Source organism: Cavia porcellus, unplaced genomic scaffold, assembly GCF_034190915.1.
Source record: "Cavia porcellus strain 051 isolate PalLab524CR breed Dunkin Hartley unplaced genomic scaffold, mCavPor4.1 scaffold_15, whole genome shotgun sequence".
Lineage (NCBI taxonomy): Eukaryota > Metazoa > Chordata > Mammalia > Rodentia > Caviidae > Cavia > Cavia porcellus.
This window is the reverse complement of record NW_026947498.1, coordinates 74,929,538-74,954,377: the sequence shown is the minus strand read 5'-3', so window position 1 is coordinate 74,954,377 and position 24,840 is coordinate 74,929,538. Positions and strand designations below refer to the sequence as shown.

Genomic DNA, 24,840 nt, shown 5'->3' with positions numbered 1-24,840 from the left:
CTGAGGTGAGAGGATCATTGCGAGTTCGAGACCAGCCTGGGCCACAAAGTGAGCTCAAGGCCAGCCTGAACTGTATAGTGAGACCCTGTCTCAAAAAAAAAAAAGATGTGGTTTTTTTTATGCAATGGAGTACTACTCAGCCATAAAGAATGATGAAGTGGACACCTTTATAGGGAAATGGATGCACCTGGAAAACATACTCATTAGTAAAATAAGACACACATGTCTAAACATCATATTATTTCATTAGTGTGTAAGTGGAACAAATACATATATGTGTATGCATATGTATATTTTAAAAATAGTTAAGATATTTATACTACTGATTTCTCTGAGTTTGCTGAAGAGAAAGGTTTGCACTGGCGTTGCTCGGACAATTGAATGCAAATGTCTTGTGCTCTGGGTGAATGATTTGGGGATGACAATGTGCAATGTATGTACCATTGTTACCCCCTTGATTGACGTGCTTTGAAATTTTATCGGGTTTTTCCTACCTCTTTTTTTTCTTTTTATGTTTGAATAAAATGGATTTGAAAAAAAATTTTTTTAAACCCACAAAATGTTTATAGAAGGAGCAGGCCAAGGGTAAATATTGGACGCCCCACAGTACTTAGCTAATTAAAGAGCCAATGGAAGGGAACTTTGTGCTGACAGTTAACTGCTCACTGTAAGCTCTCTTGGTATGTCAGTCTGTTTGCTTGGCTGGCACCATTTCTTTTTGTTTTTGTTTTGTATTGCTTGAAACAGGATCTTCCTATGTAATTCAAGCTGGCCTCAAACTCGAACTCAAAGCAGGGATCTTCCTGCCCTCAGCCTTCTGAGTGCTAGGATTACAGGTGTGAGTCATGACACCCAGCTGACACCTGCTCTTACAAAATCAAGAAATAAAGTCTCGTTTTTCGCTCTGTCCTTCTGGTCCACATGCTGATAGTTCTGTTGCACATTTGCGAGAGGCCTACTCCTCACAGAATAGAAACATGATATACTGCAAATGTATGCTAATAAAAATACTTTTAAAAATTAAAACAGAAGCCAAGTGCAGTGACGCAAGCCTACAGTCTCTGCACTCAGCTGCCTGAGGCAGAATTGCCAGTTCCAGGCTAGCCTGGGCTTCACAGCCAAAGGTGATCAGAAAACAGAAAGCAGTCACACGCACTAACGTAACTAAAGCTAAGCTACCTGGTACCGAACAAGAAAGAGAGGGGGAAAGCAAACAAGCTAGCTGTTCAAATTTCCCCAACAAACCAGGTTTAACTGGCAGATCATGAGGGTCCTTCTGCTCTAACCCTTACACACAAAAAGATGAAACAACCTGATTCCTTGGTCACTCTTCTGTCTCCCAGTCCCCTACTGTGTGTTCGTGGCACCAAGGACTGAACCCAGTGCCTCTACACTGAGTCACATCCGCAGGCCTTTTGTATTTTTATGTTTTCATTGTGAAGGATCAAACCCGGGGCCTCTGCATGCTAGACAAGTGCTCTACCACTGAGCTACACTCCCAGGCCCTTGTGTTTCAAGGGAGTCTAAAAGACTTTTCTATTTTTAAAACCAATTTTGTCTACTTTGCTCACAGGAACACTTGGGTTGTTTTATGAAGGGTTGGTGTCACCTGGTTCCAGAATTGAAAATAAGGCCAGTTAATGCCTTTACCTGAAAAGTATAATATTACCTTTTGAATTTCCCACCCAACTTGTCTCTCAGGTGGCATCAAAGGAGGCCTCGGGTAAACTCATTAAATCAGGAGAGGGGCAATGTGAGCACGGCAGCTCTATCAGTGTACAGCAGTGGGTGCAAATTCCCTGCAGTAAATATGATCCCTATATGCATCAAAATTGTGCCAAAAAGGTTTTTTTTCTTTTCTTTTTGGGTTTGAGATAGGGTCTTGCTATGTAGTTGAGGCCGGCCCAGCCTCCGGCCCCAGCCTCCCAAATGTAGGGATTACAAGCATGTACCACCATGCTAGGTCAAAATTTAAGATATTGGTAAACAAATAAAAGCTACACCTCCTCAAAAAAAAAAAATCAGTGTGTCAACCAAGGTATGTCGAGGCTGGCTCCTTGGCTGCAATTACCAAGGAAAGACTGATTAAAAACTCAGAGCCCAGAAGCTTCTAGGTCTTTCTGAGAACCACAGACCTGGGCTCCTAAGAGCTGGTAATTACTTGAACCCTGATGCTCTCCTCAAGGTCCCAAGCTACATCAGCAGAAAATGGTATAAGGGTGGGAAAGCCAACGAGCCCATGGATTCCTTTGGAGCCTCTGGATTCCTTCTCAGGTAAGACTGCAGAGAACTCGGACCTAGCCAGCTCCATCCCCTCTGCCACTCAGGGCAAACCCAGCAATCACAGGCTGCCCAGTACACTGGATCGCTGGCAGTCTTTAACTCATACCATTGGCCCCGCCCCAGTGTCTCCAAAAGATGAGGAGCAGTGGGGCCCACTAATTTGCAGGTTATTTGGGGGGATTTGGAGGGTGCTGGGGATACAGGCTTCACCTGCTAGGCCAATCCTCTACCACTGAGCTGTACAACAGTTTCCAAGGGCTGTGGATTTAGCTCAGCAGCATAAGTGCCTGCCTTGCAAAAGCTTAGTCATGAGTTCGATCCCCCGTACTGATTAAAAAAAAAGTCACAACAGAGCTTCCAGGTGATTTTTCTTAGGAAGCTTTCCAAATCATGTGTCTACTGAGCAGAGCCAGCTGGGCAGAACAGAGAAACCACCTCTGGAGCAGACAGTGCCTTCACCTCTACTCAGCATAGGCACCCAAACAGCTGGGGTGAAGCACACCGGCCACAGGGCGTGGACAGGAGGGCATCAGCCACAGTTCTGGCTCCACGGTGTACAGACGGCTCCTGAGTACTACATCTCTATCCCCCTTGGGGACAGGGCCTTTTCATGTGTGAGGAGCCAGGTGTGTACATTCTGGGCCAGATGGGACTGCCTATGGCAGAGACTTCTAATTGGTCCTCTGACACACATGTCCTCACTTCTAGAGTAACAGATGTGTCACGTGTGTCTGCAACCTCCTGGTGAAGACTGTTTCCCAGCCTCCCGTGCTGCCAGGAGTGCTGCATAAGGGATTTCTGGCCAACGGATTGTGAGTGGAAGTGAGGTCAGAGTTGGGTGCCCACTGGCCCAGACAGGGTGAGCAAGCTCTTAGGGGAGCTCCTGAGTCTGCCTCCATCCCAGATGGGAGTCTATAATGCTGATACAACAGGCTCCCAAGAATCAGTGAAGAAGCCAGATGTGGCAGTGCACCCCTGGAACCCTAGCACTCTGGGACACTTGAGGCAGGAGGCTCACCAAGTTTAAGGCCAACTTAAGCAACCTGCAGAGACATCTCAAAAATTTAAAGATACATAAATTTTAAAAAAGCTGGGCATGGTGTCACACATCTGCAATCTCAGCACTCAAGAGGCCGAACGGGAATACTGCTACAAGTTTGAGGCCAGCCTGGGCTACATTGTGAACCCTGCCTCAAAAAAAAAAAAAAAAAAAAAAACACAGATAAACGTAATACAATATATAATTTTTGTGTGTGTGTCTTTTTGGTTTTTATCGGTACCAGGGATCAAACTCACGACTGCCTGCTTGCAAGGCAGGCGCTTATGATGCTGAGCTAAATCCCCAGCCCCTACAATATATAATTTAAAAAAGGACTGGTTGCAAAATTAAATTTGAAGGCCCTGGGATCAATCTCCAGTGCCACAAAAATAAATAAGGTAAAGGCTGACCCTGGTATGAGGAGTTACTGGTAAGATAGGGGTCACCAGCTCCTGATATAACCTTTGGCACTACTACAACCAAGAGCTAAACTGGACCTTTAAAATACTAGGGTGAGGGCCTGGGGATTTAGCTCAGAGGCATAAGCGCCTTGCAAGCGTGCAGTCATGATTTTGATCCCCAGTACTGATTAAAAAAAAAAAAAAAAAAACTAGGGCTTTCTTCTTATAAAGATGAACTGTCGCCCCAGACTTCCTCATGCCAAGGGTATAAACCACCACTCCCGCCTCTTCAGCTCAGAACAGACCAGAAAGTACACATGGAAAAGCAGCCTGGGCTGGAGCTCTGTGGCAGGATGCTTGCCTACCATTTGCGGAAAAAAAAAAAGTCAATGCGTGGGCAGATATCTGTTCTCAAACTGTTCAGGGTGGGGCTGCTGAGCAAGCCACCAAAAGATGAACAGCAGGCAAATGCAAAGTGACGTACATACAACTAACGCCACAATTGAGAGTAGAGGCTTTGGGGACACAGGCATCAAATGCTTCTCACACATACTCACACTTGTGCCCATGAAGTGATGAGAAATACAGCACTTCTTCCACCAATGAGAGAAACAAAAAGCAAAACAAAACACACATGAGATACAGAAAGAAGGGCCTGGCCAGTGCAGACGCTACCAAGCGCAGCCAGGGCAGGGGATGGGCCTGGCCCTCTCCCTGTAGCCTTAACCAGCAGGGCTGTGGGGCAGGAAACTTTCCCAGAGACCCAAGGAACGTCAACGGAGGCCCAGCCGAGACATCACTAATGTCTCCTGAAGCCCCAAACCCTGGCTCAATCACCACTACCCCGGCCCAGGAGGGCAGCTCCCAAGACCCGCAGGAGCCACTGGGTGCCACCCACACTCAGCCCAGGACCTGGCCCCCAAGGTGCTGTCACCTGAGCTCAGGAAGTATCACCTCTCCCATTCTGCACCGTGTGTGTGCTGACTGGGACGAGGACTGGTGTTTAATAAAGGTGCTTCACACTCTCCAAATCCTGGGGAAAATGAAGCCCAGCCCAGGCCTCACCCTGTTGACCCTCCCGAAGCAGACCGGCTGGCACCCCACCCTCAGTTCTGACTGCACAGGGCTGGTGGGCTTCTTACCCCCTTTTCATCTGCTGAGTTAATCTCCCTCAAGCTGTGGACAGGTTTCAGAGTATATTTGCTCGACAGTCATTTCTCAGCACCGAGCATGCCAGCACACACGTGTAATCCTGGCACTGTGGGAAGCTGAGGCAGGAGGATCATAAGCTCGAGCCCAGTTTCAGCAACTTAAGACTCAGCAAGACCCTATCTCAAAATTTAAAAAATGAGGCTGGGGATGTCACTCAGCACAAAGACCCTGGGTTAAATCCTCAGCACAAGAGAAACAAATTACAGCATCTGCCACGTCAGGTCCTGAAAAGACCGAGAAGCAGACGCTGGGTCTCAGCCCAGCTGGCAGGAGTCAGTCACACTGCCCAAGGCCATGTGTGCCAGCACTCCAGGGTGGGGGCAGCGAAGGCAATGCCCGTGCAGGGAAGCATGAGGCCTGGCCCCAGGGATGAGCAGCAGGTTCTGAGCAGCTGTGCCCCAGGCAGCAGCACCCCCAGGCATAGAAGGGGACTTGGGTGGCAGCTGTGAGGAAGGCACTGGGCCACCTCGCTGGAGCACACAGGGAGCAGGGGTGGCTGCTCCGCATCAGCTGGGTCTCTCACACCTGTTCCTGGACTCAGACAGGAAGTCACCAGGTACAAAAGCCCGGGTACCCTGCATACACCATGTTCTGGGGAGTCACTGGGTGGCATGGGCTGCAGCCCCGGTGATGCCCCAGGTGTCCCCCAGGGCCTGCCACCTGCTTCCTTGCTCTGAGTTCCCCTCTGAGAGAGTCCCAAATCCAGAAGGCCGAGGGACAGTGAGGGAGAGCTGAGCCTGGGTCTGTGGATCTGGCCAGGTCATCCCCTGCCCAGGACCCCACACAGGACAACTCTGGGGCCCACCCTGCTCTGCTCTGTGCCTTCCCTTCTACCTTTTTTCTAGAGCTCCTCCGAACTCCAGGATCCCCAGACCTTGGCACACCCTGGCCTCACTCTCTACCACTTGAGCCACATCCTCATCCACTGTGACTGATATTGTAAAAGTGTCCTGGCCAGGCAGAAGTACATGCCTATAATACCAGACACTTAAGAGGCTGGGGCAGGAAGATCACAAGTTCAGGCTTAGCCTCAGGACCTTAGTGACTTACAATGACCCTCTCTTAAAACTACAAAATCAAAAGGCTGGGACATCATTCAGCAGGGCAGCTCCAAGGAGGAGCACTTGCATGGTGTGCACAGAAGATGGGCAAAGAAGCCAGGAGTCACAGCACGCCCTGAGGCCACGGGGCAGCCAAACACTCACAGCTCCGGACGATGTGGGCAGCGCGGTGCAGCTCCAGGTGGCCCAGGAGGTCAAGCAGCTGCTGCACTGTGGCCTGCCGCATGCCCCACCACCACAGCAGCTCCCTCGTGATGCTCACACCCTGCACGCGCTCCATGGCCTTGATCCTCTGCAGCTGGGTCAGGTCTGTGATCACGTAGGAGGCTGCAAAGCAAGCAAGAGACACTGAGCAGCTGGCCCTCCCCAAGAGACTGGGCAGGCGGCCGTCCCTGTCCTGAATGTCTCCTCCTGTCTACATATTCACATATGCTTGTGGGTATGCATGCATTTACAGTACTAGGGACGGAACACAGGGCCTTCATGCTCAGATAAATCCTCAGCCCTTTTTATTTTTATTTTGAGGCAGGATCTCACTAAATCACTAAGCTGCCCAGGCTGGGCTCAAACTTGCGATCCTCCTGCCTCAGCCTCCCAAAGCACTGCAACTATTGGTGTGTGCCACCAATGCTTACTCTGTTGAACACTCATGGGGACTTGCACACAGGTAATAGAATATAAACATCAACCTGGCGATGATCACAGGACAAAGAGTGCGAGGCTTGGGTGGCAGCTGTGAGTGCTGGGGCCACATATCACAGCAGGTGCCTCCATGCTGTCTCCTGTCTTGGGTGGGACTCCATGGGCAGAGCTATAGCTGCTTTGTCCACTGCCTCAGTGCCAGAGCAGAGAACCCAGCCTAGCTCAGAGGCAGGCAAAGCCAGCCCCAGGGGGAAGCAGGTGAGCAACTCTAGTGGATCCACAGGGCCCTGGGCATCTCGGCCCTGGCTGTCTGAGGCCCAGACCTAGGAAGGAATAAGCAAACACAGAACTCATGCCCCAGCACCACTGTGGGACTGTGACAAGGATCACAAGCACCCCTGGGAGCCAAGCACAAAGACACTCACTTATGAACCCAGCTACCCGGGAGACCAAGGCAGGAAAATCACAAGTTCAAGGCCAGCCTGAGCAGCTCTAAGACTCTACTTCTGTGGGGGATGAGGTGTCACTTTGTAGGCCCAACCCCCTCTAACCTGCAATTTACAATAGCCGCCCTGGTATGCGAGAAGGAGGTAGAATAGGAATGCCTGTTCTCAGTGAGACCCCTCACCCTCTGGAATCCATACTGTGAGCTGGCTTTGTTTTGCAGAAGTCTTGAGGAAGTGGCTGGCCACCCTTTGTGACACTAACAGCAGACAAATTAACAACATTCTTGAGCTAATGAATTTCTTCCTGGGCTAGAGAAGTTATGAGAACTGGTTGTGATTATTTACTTCACTTAGATAGCTTTAAAATAAACATTGTAGTCTGTCACGTTGTAGCTTGCCACAAAGAATGCCTTTTCACTACTTAATTATCTGGGCTCTGTGAACTGATCGGGTTTACTATATATGAATCCTAAAATAAAGATTGTGCGTGCAGTGCAGTGTAACGCGGTGCAGACAGTAAAGGTGCTGTGTCCTGTCTTCCTTTCCGAGCACTGTACCCCCCGTGTCCCGATCAGGCGTGTGTGCGTGTTTACCTTTCCCGGAGTTCAGAGTGCTCTAAGACACTCACGACAAGTGGCGCCCGAACAGGGACTCCGAAGGTCGCTTAGGAAGGTAAGTATAATTTTATTACGGGGAAATGGGACAATCTGCTTCCTCTCCTTTCTTAAAAATTCTTAAACATTTATTATCTATATATGGCATATCGCTCAGGTCAGCTGACTTGGATATGTGTATTGATACAATTAAAGAATATAATCCTTGGTTTCCAGATAAAGGAACTTTGGATGTAGAAGTATGGAGGAAGGCAAGGGTTAGTATAGAAAGGGCTATGCAACAGGAGGAGAAGATTCCTTTACGTTTTTGGGCTATTTGGTCGGTTGTGTACTCTTTATTAAAAGCTATGGAAGATGAACATATTGTAGAAAATCTTCAACTAGAAATTAAGCCAGTTATTCAGGAATTGCCCCTCACAGAGGAGGAGCAGAATGTAGTTCAAAATGACGCTATCGCTTTAAGTAGTGAAAAGGCGTCCAAACCGAAAGTAAAATCCGCTACAGCCGACTCAGCTTTAGCTGCCGCAGCAATATCAAATTATGACAATCGCCCAATTTTACAGGCTATACAGCATTTAACACAAGAGGTGAAACAACTCTCCGTTAAGCAGAACCCGCCTATAGTTCCCTCTGCACCTCCTCCATCTAACCCTAATTGGAGTAAAGCCAAGCTAGCTTTGGCTGATCTACCAAAATTAGGGGATTCTGACGAGGAAAAGCCTGCCTTTGCTTTCCCTGTAATCAGGCCGCAGCCAATAGATGGAGCGGCAGTTCCCCCTAGATGGGAAGCATTTAATATGGATGATTTAGCAAAATTAAAAAAGGCTGTAACCCTTTATGGCCCTCAGGCTCATTACACTAAAGAATTAATAACGTCGGTAGCAGATCAGTATGGTAATCTTGCTCCTTATGATTGGAAGGCCTTGGCCAAAATTCTTTTAAAAGAGCCAGAATATTTACAGTGGCACATGTGGTTTATAGAAGGTTGTGCGGAAAAGGCAAGGCAAAATGCTGACGATCGAGATCCTAATATTAGACTCATTTCTTATCCCATGCTCTCTGGTACAGGTTTCTTTGATACTGTTGAGCATCAGGCAGGAGCTCCAAGAGAGATTCATGCTCAATTAAAAAGTATTGCTTTAGAAGCTTGGGATAAAATACGGCCTAAAGGATCAGAATATGGATCTTGGGCTAAAGTTCTGCAAGGAGCCAATGAACCATATGTTGAGTTCGTTGCAAGACTTCAAAATGTTATAGAAAAAACAGTAGTGGGACAAGACTTACAAGAGCATCTCTTAAAAATGTTAGCTTTTGAAAATGCTAATGATAAATGCAAAAGGGCTTTAATTTCAATAAAAGATACTGGAACGATTGACAGTTTTATAAAACAATGTAAAGATTTAAATTCAGAATCTAGGAAAATGCAACTGTTTGCTGAAACCATGGCAACCACGTGGACTAATTGGCAATCTAAAAAGGAACAGTCTTTAAAATGTTTTAATTGTGGTCAGACAGGACATGTAAAGAGGGCCTGTCCAAAACTTGTAGGCAATGATAAAAAAAAGAGATCTAGAGCTCCTGGCTTATGTCCAAAATGCAAGAAGGGAAATCATTGGGCTCGTGAATGCAGGAGTAAACAAGTTAATTCAGCTGAACAGAAGGGAAACGGGAGAACGGGCCCTACCCCGGGCCCCGGACAAATCAATGGGGTAAATCTACCGTATTCTCCCTACAGCCAGCCACCCAACACAGTGCCGCAGTGGACATACCAGCCTTAAAAGATGTAAAATTAAGAGGAGGACAATCTCCCGTGAAAATTCCTACAGGAATTTTTGGTTCCCTGCCTGCGGGAACTTTTGGCTTGCTCACGGGTAGATCTAGTTTAAATCAAAAAGGCATTACTGTTCACTTAGGAATTATAGATGCAGATTATACTGGAGAAATTCAAATTCTGATGTCCTCACTTACAGATTATAAATTATTAAAGGGAGAACGTATAGCTCAACTCATTTTACTGCCTTATATCCCAATAGGATCCTCTGTTGTTCAACGAACAGGAGGGTTCGGCAGCACTAACCCTATTAATGTAATGTGGACAGCTAAATTATCTCAACAACAACCTCTTATTAATATTTTTATTGAGCATAAGAAAATTCAGGCTCTTATAGATACAGGCTCGGATATTACTATTGTTAAACCTACTGATTGGCCTTCTCATATTACTTATACTATTATTCCATGTAATATAAAAGGAGTAAGTAAAACTCCAGTAAATACAATTGGACAAGCCACAATGCATATACATATAAAAAATGAAGAGGGTCAAGTTGCTGTTATTAAACCTTATATCTTAGAGGTGCCAGTTTCTATTTTAGGAAGAGATATATTAGAACAATGGGGAGTTCATATACATTTTTAATATGTTTCTACAGCTTAGGGAAATGAATCCTTTAAAGCTTAATTGGAAAAATGATGACCCAATTTGGATAGATCAGTGGCCTTTGACTACTCAAAAGTTACAGGCAGCGCAGGAATTGATTGATCAACAACTTTCTCTACATCACATAGAACCATCCACATCTCCTTGGAATTCTCCAATATTTGTGATAAAAAAGAAATCAGGCAAGTGGAGACTTTTAACGGACTTACGTGCTGTAAATTCATCCTTATTTCAAATGGGAGCCCTTCAGCCCGGTATTCCTTTACCCTCAGCGCTCCCTGCTGGTTGGTTTGTATATGTTATAGATTTACAAGATTGTTTCTTTAACATTCCATTACATCCAGAAGATAAAAAACGGTTTGCTTTTTCAATTCCTCAAACAAATTATCAAAGACCGTATCAAAGATATCAATGGAGAACTTTACCCCAAGGAATGAAAAATTCCCCAACTATATGTCAAATTTATGTTGATGCAGCATTAAAACCAGTGCGTGCACGATGGCCTCAGGTTTATACGGCTCATTTCATGGATGATATTTTATTCTCATATAGTGATAGAAATGTTTTAGAAGATATTTTAAAAACTTTACCTCAATATTTTTCTCCGTTTGGACTTGTAATAGCACAGGATAAAATTCAAAAGGAAGAAGTTAGTCATTATTTGGGATATATTCTTACTAGACAAAAGGTGATTCCACAAAAAATGTCTATTAGGAGAGATAAGTTATCCACTTTAAATGATTTTCAAAAATTATTAGGGGATATTAATTGGCTTCGTCCCACACTAGGTATTCCTACCCATGCATTACAGCATTTGTTTGCTACTCTACAGGGCTCTTCAGATCCATCCAGCCCTCGTTCTTTAACAGCAAAAGCAGAGCAAAAATTACAGTTTGTAGAACAACGAATTAAGGATGCATTTTTAATTAGGATTGATCCTAAATTGCCTCTAACTTTATATATTATTAATACTTTTCAATATCCCTCTGCAGTTTTAGGTCAGAATGCTATGCCAGTAGAATGGGTATTCACTAAAACTAAGCAATCTAAAAATGTCACACCGTATATCGATATGATTGCAGCTTTAATTATGAATGGTAGAGCTCATTCTATAACTTTGATAGGAGAAGATATAAACAATATAGTTATCCCTTTAACTAAGGAACAATGGAAATATTTGTTGTCAATTACTGAAACCTTACAAATTGCTTTAGCAGATTTCATGGGAACTTTTTCATATCATTTTCCTAAAAGTAAATTATGGGATTTTTTTAGACGTCAACAATTTGTGGTTAATACCTTACTAGCTGTACAGCCAATTCCACAAGCTTTGACTATATTTACAGATGGATCTAAAAATAAAGCTGCATATTAGACTCAAAAATCTTACTGGGTACGTCAGACAAATTTTAACTCTGTACAACAAAATGAACTTTTTGCTATATTGCAAGTGTTTTTAGATTTTCATAACCAACCTATTAATATAATAGCCGATTCAGCCTATTCTGTTGGAGTAGTGACAAATATCTATTCAGCTGTGTTATATTCTAATAAGCCTGCCTTATTGTCTTTATTTCAAAATTTACAAATACATGTTCAAAAAAGAAATCATTCTTATTTTATTACTCATTTACGTTCTCATTCTCAGTTACCCAGACCATTAGTATCAGGTAACAATGCAGTGGATTCCTTAGTTATGTTCACTACACCCGTTAAAGAACATCAATTTAATCATGCAAATGCAGGACATTTGCATCTTAAATATAAGATACCTTTTACAAAAGCTAAACAGATTGTAAAAGCCTGCCCTATTTGTAGACCATTACATTTAAGAATTATTCCCGCAGGTGTCAACCCTCGAGGAACTCAACCTAATGAGTTATGGCAAATGGATATTACACATGTACCTTCTTTTGGTCGGCTTTCTTATGTACATGTAGTTATTGATACCTATTCTTCATTTCTATGGGCTACTGCTCAACAGGGAGAATCCACTAAAAATGTTATTGTACATTTATTGGAGACTTTTACAGTTATGGGAATTCCTTCTAAAATCAAAACAGATAATGGACCTGCTTATACTAGCAGAACATTTAAACAATTTTGTGATCTCCATAATATTATTCATATTACAGGGATTGAATATAACCCCCAGGGTCAAGCTATTGTTAAAAGAGCACATGGCACTCTTAAGTTGCAAATTAAAAAATTAAAAAGGAGGAGTCAGGAGGATATTCAGATACCAATACTGTTTAAATTGCAAAACAGTCCAAAAATATTACTGCATCAAGCATTGTTTATTTTAAATTTTCTCAATTTACCACAAGGTGAAATATTAACAAGAGCTGAAAGACATTTCGAACAGCAACAACAGCCCTATGTAATTAATGAACCTATTTGGACTAAAACAGCTCCAGAGGCTGAATGGGAGAAGGGCACACTGCTCTATAAGGGGAAAGGTTTTGGTTATATCTCCACAGAAAATGGAATTCAGCAGTGGGTCCCTGGACGATGGATCAGGATCCGCGCCTCCAGACCCTGTTCGCCAGTCCCGGAGACAACTCCCCAAGGAACCGGAACCGTGCCTTCAGAAGCGAGCGCGAAACCAGCTAGAGGCTGAAGATGCTGAGCTTGTTCCTATCGCAGCCATGGCCAGATTACAGCTAAGAAATTCTCGCCGCTCACAGCGACCAAATTTAAATCCCCTCCCTACATGGGGACAATTAAAGAAATTGACCATAGAAGGGCAACGGCTTGTCCTTCAAGCAGGAAAGCCTTTAAACCCTGAAAACTTGTTTTTAGCTTTATGTGCCTTGCTCACCGTTGCTTCGGGGACTGAGAAGACGTCTCTTTTGTGGTGGGGAGATGGTGGAATCGCTAACCCTGCTGTTGCAGCCGAAGAATACCCTCATCACCTTCAAAATCATATTTGAAAGATTCCAGCTGCTATGCAACCTGTAACCTTGTACAATGTTTCCTATTCAGGGACTAGTCGATCTGTATCTACTACTTATAATTTTACTAGGTTTAAAATGTATAATATTACTGTTTGTGCACCTCTGCCTTATGTCTTTTTAGTGGGAACTTTTAATTTTACACATTTTTCTTGTACTTGTTTAAATTGTCAATTGTTTACATGCTTAAATAGCACACTAAATTTCACTAAGCCTTATACAGTTATGCTGTTACAACAAAAAACTCATATTTGGTTGCCTGTAAATTTAACTCGACCATGGTCTCAAGACCCAGTAATTTCTGTTACTACTGAATTTTTTAAACATCTGTTAAAACGTACAAAAAGATTTATTGGAATAGTGGTTGCTGTACTGTTAAGTCTGATAACTGTAGCCTCCCTAGCAGCAGTCTCAGGAATAGCTTTACAAACCTCTTTGCAAGAAAAACATGTTGTAGAATTATGGCATGAAAATTCTCATGAACTTTGGTTAACTCAGTGGCAAATAAACGCCAAACTACAACAACAAATAGACCTCCTTAAACAAACAGTTGAATGGATGGGTAGAAAAATATTGGCTCTTCAGCATCAAGTGTTTTTAAAATGTGATTGGAATTCAACTACTTTCTGTATAACCCAACGACCTTATAATCAAACAGAATATGAATGGGAAGTGATTAGAATGTATCTAAATGGAAACACCTCTGCCCAGGAGGAAATAGAATCTTTGCATAATCAAATTGACAAGGATTTTGCAAAGCAAAATGATGATGAATCCCTAGCACAATTCGCGCAATTGCTTGCTCAATCTTTGAAAGGATTAGATTCCAAAGGAATCTGGCAGAGCATAACCCACACTTTAAGTGGCATGGGACTTAGTTTAATTATAGTTCTCATTGCCATAGTTCTTGTGTATTTTTACTGCATAAGACGAAATACTATTAATAACCTGATCTTATGGAAATTGTTGTTAAAAAAATAAAAAGGAAGGAAGTGTGGGGGATGAGGTGTCACTTTGTAGGCCCAACCCCCTCTAACCTGCAATTTACAATAGCCGCCCTGGTATGCGAGACGGAGGTAGAATAGGAATGCCTGTTCTCAGTGAGACCCCTCACCCTCTGGAATCCATACTGTGAGCTGGCTTTGTTTTGCAGAAGTCTTGAGGAAGTGGCTGGCCACCCTTTGTGACACTAACAGCAGACAAATTAACAACATTCTTGAGCTAATGAATTTCTTCCTGGGCTAGAGAAGTTATGAGAACTGGTTGTGATTATTTACTTCACTTAGATAGCTTTAAAATAAACATTGTAGTCTGTCACGTTGTAGCTTGCCACAAAGAATGCCTTTTCACTACTTAATTATCTGGGCTCTGTGAACTGATCTGGTTTACTATATATGAATCCTAAAATAAAGATTGTGCGTGCAGTGCAGTGTAACGTGGTGCAGACAGTAAAGGTGCCGTGTCCTGTCTTCCTTTCCGAGCACTGTACCCCCCGTGTCCCGATCAGGCGTGTGTGCGTGTTTACCTTTCCCGGAGTTCAGAGTGCTCTAAGACACTCACGACATACTTCAAAATAAAATAAAAAGGGCAGAGATGCAGCTCCTGACAGAGGGCTTGCCCAGCATGTGGGAGGCCTGAGTTCAGCCCCAGGACCAATGAAAAGGCGAGAAAAATAGCCACTGGATGTGAAAACCCTTTACCAACCCCAAAGCACAGGCCAAATGTGCAGGAAGCTCCTGTTGGCAATAATAAAAGGGATGTGCCACTGCTTTTCATCTTTCACCACGAAATTAATACGGCGGTGCCCTGCAAATCAGCACCATGTGTGGGCACCGTGGGCGAGGGGACAGCCAGACCCAAGCCTTTCCCGTGAGTCAGCGCCATTCTCAGACTGCGGGGATACAGAACAAGACTCACCAAGAAGCGAGCCCTCCCTGCGAACCAGCACCACTCGTGGGCCACCTCTGGGGGGAGGACAGCCAGACCCCAGCACCTTCCAGCTCCGCAGCTGGCAAACAAGAAGAGCCAATCCTACCCCCACGCCACCCCAATACGCGACTGGCTGATTCAGAGAAACTCAGGCTGCAATGACAGTTATTGAGGTAAAATGGAACTTGAAGCTTGTAGTGTTTGGTGTTTCACTGACCTTGCAGGTCTAGGGCCAGTGTGCTGGGGTCTGTGCCTAGATCCCCAAACCCCCAAAGGGGTGCACAGTGAAGGCCCAAAGAAATAAGACAAGTGGCATGATCTTTAGCGCTCCTGGAGGACTCAGATCCTCCACAGAGCTTGTAACTCTGCTAGCCAGCAGGCTGACTGGCCCTGTATACGGGCAGCCCGTATTTAATCAGAACACGCAAGAAGCTGAGTGGAAAACACAGGAAACCTGAGCAAGATCTTGGATGGGTTCAAGGGCCCCTCAGAGCAACAGACAATGCTAATTAAGGAAAACTACCCAGAAAGCCTCAGGTGGCCTCAGCTGAGGTGTCTCCTCATTCTCAGTTCAGCCATGCCCGGGCCACGTCACAGCCCTGCACGTGTATTCAGCTTCAGTGGCCCCAACCCCAGTGGGCTGATCATCTATTGAGAGAACTGAGGTACACAGTGTGGCATCTAGGAGGTGTCTTCTTCTGAAGGCAGTAGCCAGTATGCCCTACTATTTTGTTTCGAAGTCGTGTATCATTTTCATTGTTTTGTTGGGTTGGGTTTTATTCTGTTTTGTTTGATTTTGTTATATCCGAAGGCATGAGCAGCTATTTCAAAGATAACAAGATCTATTACGGTAGTCAATTTGGATTTACTACTGTCTTGTTTTGAAGTCCTTTATTACATTCATTGTTTTGTTTTTATTGATTCTATTCTGTTATGCTCTGTTTGATTTTTACTATGTCTGAAAGTATCTGCAGCTATTTTGAAGACAAGAGGCATTATGGTAACTATTATTGATTACGTATTGTTTTGAAGTCCTGTATCACTTACACTGGTTTGTTTTGATTGGTTTTATTCTGTCTTACTTTCCTTGGTTTTATTCTCTTTAAAATAAATAAATGAATAAATAAAAATTTTAAAAAGAAATTAATATGGTGGTGCCTCGGTTCACAAACTTCAGTCCTTCCAAGATTCTGGTCGTAAATACATCTGCATGTACACACACACACACACACCCCAGAACATATTCAGAATGGAGATGTACAGTGTAGCAGAGTACTCACCAAGCCTGTGTGAGCCCTTGGGTTCAGTCCCCAGGATCAGACACAGCAGGACACGGTGATGCATGCCTGTAATTCCAGCACTCTGAGAGGCTGAAGCAGACAGATCATAAATCCTAGCCCAGCTTGAGTAACTGAGTGACTTAGCAAGACCCCATCTCAACATTAAAAATTAAAAAACAGCTGGGGGTGTGGTTCTGGTCCTGGGTTCAATCTAGTACTACAAAAAAGATTGCTAGGTAGATTAATATACAAACAGATATCTATAGATGGATGGATGAACAGATAGATATAAAATAGCTGGGCAAGGTACACGCCCATCCCAGGACTCAGGACACTGATGCAGGAGGATCTGTGAGTTCAAGGCCAGCCTCGGTTACACAGAGAGTTCAAGGCCAACCTGAACTACAATGTGAGACCCTGTCTAAAAAAAAACCTCTGGAGTTCACATTTGACTCACCATTACCCTTTTAGAGTATCTTTTCAAAAGAATTAAAAACATTATACTACACCAATACATGGGCACCTATGCTTATAGCAGCACAATTTGTAATAGCTAGATTTTGGAAACAACCCAAAAGCTCCTCTACCAGGAATGGATACAAAAGATGTGGTCTTTTTATGCAATGGAATGCTACTCAGTCACAAGGAAGGATAAACTGGAGGCTTTTATAGGTAAATGGATAAAACTGGAGACCATACTCATAAGTAAAATAAACCAGACACATATGTGTAAACATTCTATTTCTTCCCTAGTATGGGAAGCTGAAAGATTAAATAAGATCCAAAATGTATAATAAAATTTGTAAAATGGGAAAAAGCTTCAAAATGAGGGACGAGGGAACGGAGAAAATAAGGAAGGAAAATGAAAAAAATATATATATACACTATATACTATATACTATATACTATGTGAAAGTTGAGATACTACTAATTTCTCTTAGTTCGTTGAAAAGAAAGGTTTGTGCTAATACTGTTTGGACAAGTAAATGCCGATACATATACTCTGAGTAAAGATAATATGCAGTGTATTAACCACTGTTACCCTTTTATTATCCTGTTTTAAAATTTTATTTTTTCCTCTTTAAAAAAAAAATCCCTCCATTCCAGACCATTCACTGGTCACACATTTGTTCACGGTCGCCAAGCATGCACAGTGTACCACTCAATGATAGCTACAGTAACACACGCCCAGGGAACTCAGGCAGGGCAGTCCCAGGCTTCCGTGGGGCCAGCCGGGGGATCCCCAGCAAGGAGCACACCCCCACCCATCACATTGCACAACCCTCTGCCCTAGGGGAGAAGCACCGGCTGGTATGGAAAGTTCCAGAGTTGCAACCCCAGTCACTGGAAATCCCAGGCCAAATCCCAGCCACGCAGAGAAGACAGCAGCAGGATGAAGAAGGCACCCCGCCTGCCACCCTCCCCTCTCCTGCCACAGGGAGCCGCTGTCCCACTTACTACTCACCCAGGAAGTGGAAGGGCCACGGGAAAACAAGCCAAGCACTGCACTGCACCCTGGAGAAGCAGGAAGCGAACTCAGAGTGGCCCTTCAGGGGCACACATAAGCAAGACAGCTAAAGTCAGAGGTCTGGCCATCATCATCACCCATAGTCCAGCATGGGGTCATCACTGAGATGGGACGAGTCATGGCCAAGAGCTCCTGCTAACTAAGCAAGTGACACCTGGTCACCGCAGGGCACTTGGGAAGCAGAAGTAAAAGTTGCATGACCATGTTACCAGGAAGACCAGAGGAAACCACTAACAGCTCAGCTCCCAGGGTTTTTCCTACAGATAGAAAACCACATGCACTTGCTGGAGCCTGGGTCTTGTTTGTTGGCTTGTTTGTCTGAGGACAGGCTCTCACCATGTAGTTGGAGCTGGCCTCAAATTCACCAAGCAGCCCAGGAAGGCCTGGAATCCATGATCCTCGGCCTCAACCTTGAGTGCTGAAATGACGGGTATGCACCACACCCAGCTTAATCGATCCTGAATGTCCCCAGAGGCCCTTGTGTGAAAGGCCCAGCACTCTTGGGGAAGTGAAAGCAGACTCTCCTGAGGGAGAGTCTTCCCCTCACTGAGGACCTCCCTTGAAGGGGACAGGGAACCCTGGTGTGGCTGTCTCCCATCATGGCATTCCTGGCACCATGATGGGCACGGCTTTTCTACCCTGTGCTCCTGCCCTGAGGTGCTATCTCTCCACAGGCCACAGGCCACAACGGCCAGATGACCAGGGACTGAGGCTTCAGCCACCGTGAGCCACAGAGACTATCTGTGAAATTTGATCATGGGTATTTGCTCCAGGAATGGAAAGCTAGCTCACACATAAATCAGCAAGACAGGACAGGGGTGGTTCAGAAGCCAGACCAGGTGCTTCAGAGGCATGGGTTCAAATCCTATATCAGCCACTTATTTGCTATACATTTGAAGAAGGCCCTTCACTGCTGCTTGAGCCTCAGTTTCCTCATCTACCAAAGAACTACAGGAGAAGCCTCTCCCTCAGAGTGGCCAAGAGGATCAAGTGAGGATATGGCAGCAGTACACATTATCTCCAGCGTATGATGACCGAGGATTCTCATGTGGAGTCCAGCACTCCACGCCTTCTCAAGCTCACCGAGCCACCCTGCATGTCCTCCAAAGCAGATGGGCACAACCTGCTGAAATGCCCCTTCTCCAGACCAAGCAGCTCCTCCCTGTGAGATAAGGGAACCCTCAGTACCTCTGCAACCCACTTTTTGAGTCTCCCAGCACCCTGAGGGAAGCACCACCAACAAGGCAAAGGCAGGTACAACAAAGCGGTCCAGCCTGAGCACACAGCTGGCATGCACACAAGGATGGCACATGCGGGCCCAGAAGAGCCTGAGGGGAGCCCAGGAGACCCCGAGCAGCCTGGGTGAGGGACTCCAGGACCGTGACACAGGCCCGTGACAGCCACGGGTACCGGGAGCCACCCATGACGCAGCTGGACAGTCTTCCAAGCATCAACCCCAGAACATGATACAGCTCCATGGCTGGGGGTTTGCTGAGTCACTTCCTAGCGTCCCACACCTCACACCATCTCTCCCAGACCACAGTGGCTCAAGGGCCATCACTTCCCACTCTCTCATGGGGTCAGCACCAGGACCCAAGCAGGGGCAAAGGCCTGTCCTGCAGGCAGCCTCGGTCCCAGGAGGTCGGCATGGCCAGGGCCCGGTGCACGCCCTCGGCTCAGCACCTACTCTCAGAGAGAAGGTCTCAGAGAGGTCAGGAATGTGGTAACACCCAAGCATGGTGACCAGGGCGAAGAAATAGGCCCAGGAGGGGCCCCTGGAATGAGCCTGTGAACTGACCTGCAGGGACACAGCAATGGGGACAGTACCACCCCAAGACACCCAAACCCCTAGCTTGGTGTATATGTACATGGCACTTTGCATAGCAAAGGGGACTCTGCAGAGGGGATTACATGAAGATTTAGAAACCAGAGATCACCCTGGGTCACCAAATCAGCCACTGTGATCCCCAGGGCAGGCAGGAGTGTCAGGTCAGAGCAGATGTGGGGGCAGAGCAGCGTTCCAGGCCAAGTGACGGCCTGCGGGACCTGGACACCATGTGGTGTGAGGGACCTGTCACAACAGCAAGAGCAAACAGATCAGAAGGCCAGCAAGGGGAGGCCAGGAGAGCAGCAAGTGCAGGACCCTGTGTCAGGACCAAGCAGGCTGGGCAGGGGAGGCAGGTAAGATCAGGCACGAGGAGGAGGTCAGGCAGGGCAGGCCTGGCACAGGCAGTCCTGGGCTCTACCTGCATGGCCTTGGGCAGCTGCTGATGCCCTCGGGGCGCTGGGGCCACCTGTGTCTCTAGGCCTACAAACTCAGAAGTGTCCTCTGAAAAGTACGCGGGAATGGCCAACCTGCACTGAGAAGACACTCAGCTACTAACCGGGGAAACACACACACCAGCAGAAAATGTCACATCACATCACACCAGGTACAAGACTGGAACAAGAAAGAGCGAGGATTACATTATCTATTACGTCCACCCTTTTGATTTGATTGACTCTCTTCTGTTATGTCACATTTGGTTCTACTCTCTTCCAAAAAAGTAATAACAAGAACTGTGGGAGCAACAAAACCCAAAATGTGTAATTGTCATTGTACAAAAGAGAGGAAAAGAAAGTGCTCTAAACGATATAACTGCATGTATATTAAAGAGTATAAGATAGATAATGATATTACTGAGTATTGTTGGATCATTGAACAGAACTATTTGCAGTCTCACTGTTGGAATGTCCACTTTATAAGCTTTAATTTTGTAACTTGAACAATTATTTCTAAGATGACAAAATGTAATCCATTAACTAGTGATTCCCTACTGTTTATTTTTTTCTGTAAATCTGTATAACTTGTACCCTTTCTCTGCTTTTTTTTTTTCTTTTTCTCCTTAAATAAAATAAAATTTAATTTAAAAAAAAAAAAAAGAAAGAGCGAGGAAGTCACCACTGGATTCGGCTGTCCCCCTGCCCCCAGGACACACCCCATGACAGCACATGTTTATAATCCCAGCACTTGGGAGACTGAGGCAGAGGGATCTCCACAAATTTTAAGTCATAATGGGCTGCATAGTGACTTCAAGATCAACTTGAATTATGTAGCAAAAAAAGGGAAAAAAGTCTTTGCCTATGACTTCAAGAGAAATTTCATGGTACTAGCTGGGCATGGAGGTACACACCTGCAATCCCAGAACTTGAATGGCTGAGACAAGATGATCCCCAGTTTGAAGTCAGGTCTGGAAATGCAGCTCACAGGTAGAGTATTTCCATAGTGTACACAAGCCCTGGGTTCAATTCCCAGTGGCAAACAAACACATAGCTAGCTCAAGACCAGTCTGGGCTACATAGTGAGAGCTTTTTTTTTTTTTTTTTTAATCAGTACCAGGGAGAACTCAAGGCTGCCTGCTTGTAAGGCAGGCCCTTATGCCGCTGAGCTAAATCCCCAGCCCCCAGTGAGAGCCTTTTGAAAGCACTGCTCCTGAAGCCACCCCAGCCCCTCACAGGCTTCCCCAGTAATGCTAGCGATTGATTGCCGTTGTCCTGCTGAGGTCTTACTGCCGTGCCTGCAGCAGTCCATGTTTCTGTGGAGCTGGGGTGACCACAGAGAGCTCAGCAGGCACCTGCCCCAGCCATTGGTGGTGTCCCATGCTTGTTAAGGGTCTCTCCCCAGCTTGTTAAGCTGCCGGCTGTTTGGGTTTTGGCAATTGTGAACTGGTCGGCCCTGATACTGGTCTGCAGAGGATGTTCTGTGTCCCAGGCCTGGCTATCACAGGTAAGGACTTTCTGGACAGAACCCCAGTTGCACAGGAAATAGTACCAAGAATCAACACACAGGATTATATCAAATTAAGCTTTTGCACAGCAAAAGAAACAACCAACAGAATGAAGAGACAATCTAAGAATGAGAAAAAAATTTCCAGCTGCTCCTCAGGCAGAAAACTCCTATCATACCTGGAATTTACAGAGCTTGAGCTGGGTGTGTTTCACAGCCTGTGAGGCAGGAGACCCACATGCTGGGGATCACTCTCTGCTGCTGCTGGAGCCCTCCCTACCCTCCACAGATCCACCTCCCCAGCTCTCCTCAGCAGGAGCCTGGGGAACAAACACTAACTGCTTTGGAGTCCTGCACCTTGGTCTCAGCACTGCACTTGGATCCCTGGGGACTCTTGGCAGCTAGGCTGGCACTGGGTTCATAGAGGAAGAAGGGCCAGCCTGAATTTGAGGCTAGTCTGGGGTAGAGGACGAGCCCCTAACTCAAAACACCCAACCCCAAACAACTTCCTTTCCCAGCATGAGGAGTTAGCCGGGTAGCCACCAGCCCTGGCCCTGCCCACAGTCTAGGAAAAGGAAAGAAGGCCAACCTCAGGACACCCGGGGTACCACCTGTGGCTGTGCCTGCTGTCCTGACAGCGAATCCTGGCCAGAGTCCCTTGGCCTGGACCCTAAGATGGACAGGCACTGTGGCGCACACCCAAGGCTGCACTTTCCCCGCAGTAAACAGCCTTGTGCCTTGTGCCCACCCCTCCTGTGTGTCTTGTTCAATTCTTTGCTGGCCCTGGTGGGGAGACAGACACACCTATGCCGTAACAGTGACACCTCAGGCAGCTGTTGCCTTTCCAGTCATCACAGCAAACAGCAGAGCCTTGGGTTCAATCCCCAGCACCGCAAAAACATGAACAAACAACAGGAAAAGAGCATAGGAGAGAAGCTAGTCTGCACAGCAGCACTGGAGCAAGGCTTTGCTGGGAAGTTGTTTGCCAAGTGCTTCCTCATGAGCCAGGGTGAAGTCGGGACTGCTGCACCTCCGCCAACACCTGTCCTGTGCCCTGCTGGCATCCTCACTCATCCTCCACTCTGTGAAGACCCAAGTGTCTAAAGAAATGTCCCAGGCTCCTAATGGCCCCTGACTGACGACCACTCGGCCTGTGTTAAAACATGTGCAGTTAACTCAAACCACAGAGATAACACAGGCTCATCATTTGGTATTCTTTCCACTCTATGTGTTACACATTCTTTTGTGTGAAAGGCATATTTAATAAAGCATTTGTTGTGCTCTAACAAAAATGCTGCCATTCTGTTCTGTATGTGTCATTACCTGGTAACCCTGTATTCTGTGTCAACCTTTGTCCCCCTCCTGTAAAGGCAACTGATTAAGCAAAGAACTCTGTCCCCAGGCCAAATAGCAAAAGCCTTCTCCACCCTTATCCCCTCCCACCTCTGCTTTGTATTTTTTTTCCTTCCAAAAATCTAACCTAGTTACACAGCTTTGCAAACTCCAACTGCACTGTGTTGCTGGGTACCAGCTTAAATAAAGCGCTTCTTTTTCTTTTAAAAAATGTTTTGCCGGGGCTGGAGATTTAGCTCAGCAGCATAAGAACCTGCCTTGCAAGCAGGCAGTCCTGAGTTCGATCCCCAGTACCGATTAAAAAAAAAAAGTCTTGTCCTGTTTTTGGACAACATCTTGGCATCTCATTCTTGGGGTTCAACAGCATTCACTAGAAAATATACTACTACACTTAACAATTAAGCAGCACCAGTTACACTGACTTAAATCACAACATAAAAGTAAAAACTGTAACACTTTCTCATGGTTTATTAAGAACATCTACACTGGGGGGGAGGTTCTTTTCTGCACAATATTTTCATTGTGAAATTATTAAGAAGCTATGGGCTGGGCATGGTGGCCTAACCTATAATTCCAGCACCGAGGAGGCTGAGGCAGGAGGATCAATGTAAGTTCAAGACCACCACAACTACCCATTAGAGAGCAAAGTTTTTGACTCTCCAGAAAAATTGGTAAACTGGTGTAATAAAGTCCACCCTTGGGTTAAAAAAAAATATTCTGGGTTACATAGTGACAGGCTAGTTATAGGAAGGCCTGTCTCACGTGGTGGTACATGCCGGTAATCCCAGCACTCAAGAGAGGTTGAGGCAGCAGGATCATAGCAAATTTGAGACCAGCCTGGGCTACAAAGTGAGCTCAAGTCCAGCCTGAACTGCATAGTCAGACCCTATCTCAAAAAGACAACAACAACAACAATTTAAAAAGTTATCATTTCCTCTCCAGTGTACAGCCGAGAAACGAAAGTCAAGGAGAGTGAGAAACTGGCCACAAGTCAGGGGCGAGGAAGTGTGGGGCCCCAGAATACAGGTCCCTGTCTGGGGCGCTAAGACACACAGGCAGTCACTTAGTTATCAAGCACGAGTTACTGTCCAGGGCCTGAGTTCGAATCCCATCCACTCTGCCACCGCGCCATCCCAAGCTCTCAGGCAAGTTACTTCCTTTTCTTTCTTTTTTTTTTTTTTTTTTTCTATTTTTTTCTTCATAGTGGGGATTTAACCCAATGTTTTCATACTAAACTACACCTCTAAACCACCACACTTATTCTTTAATCTGAGGCTGGGTCTTGCCGAGTCACCAGTTCCCGGAGTGCTGGGCTCGGTCTTCCCCGCGGGAGGCGGAGCACAGCTGCCCGCGCCCGGCCAGGCCCCCGCCCGGCGGTCACACTCACCCAGCTGCATCCAGTCGCACTCGCTGAGCGCGTCCAGGCTGCGGCACAGCTCGTCCAGCACGCGGGCGGGCAGCTGGTAGATGAAGCCGGCCATGGCGGAGCCGGCGCGGGCAGCGGCAGCCGCGAGGCCGGGGCGGCGCCCCCTGCTGGCCGGAGAGCGCTGGCCGCGCGTCAACCGCACAGTGAAGAGCCGGGCGTGGCCAGCTGTGGTCCCAGAGCTCAGAGACGGCAGCGGAACCGCAAAGCCAGCCCAGCCTCGGTCACCTTCGTGAGATCCTCGCTCAAAATAAACAGAAAAAGGGAAAGTAAATAAAAAGAAAAATAGCAAAAGGGCTGAAGATGTAGCTCAGGGCGAAGGCCCTGGGTTTGATCCCCAGTGCTGAGAAAACCAGAGGCCTCGCAGGCACAGGCCCTGGGTTCCACTCTGGCGCGGCGCCCACCGCAGTGGAAGCCGACAGTGGGTGGATATATGAAAGGGGTAGGTCAGGTTAGGGAGTAAAGTCTA

The 24,840-nt window shown here is 46.1% G+C and overlaps 1 protein-coding gene across 3 annotated transcripts in view; it reads right to left on the bottom strand.

The window, feature by feature from the left end:
• The window catches only part of Irak2 (interleukin 1 receptor associated kinase 2), a 69,387-nt gene extending 44,896 nt beyond the window's left edge, over window positions 1-24,491 (bottom strand). For 2 of the 3 annotated variants that reach the window (XM_013146285.3, XM_063225254.1), the window contains exons 1-2: window positions 24,336-24,491; window positions 6,141-6,323 (exon numbers count right to left, since the gene is read on the bottom strand). In XM_013146285.3, coding sequence (XP_013001739.1) covers window positions 6,141-6,323; window positions 24,336-24,429 — 277 coding nt within the window. In that variant the 5' untranslated portion in view covers window positions 24,430-24,491. Of the gene's footprint in view, window positions 1-6,140; window positions 6,324-17,766; window positions 17,954-24,335 lie in introns of those variants that run through there. The other variant, XM_013146286.3, reaches the window with a different exon arrangement.
• Window positions 24,492-24,840: the final 349 nt, after the last annotated feature.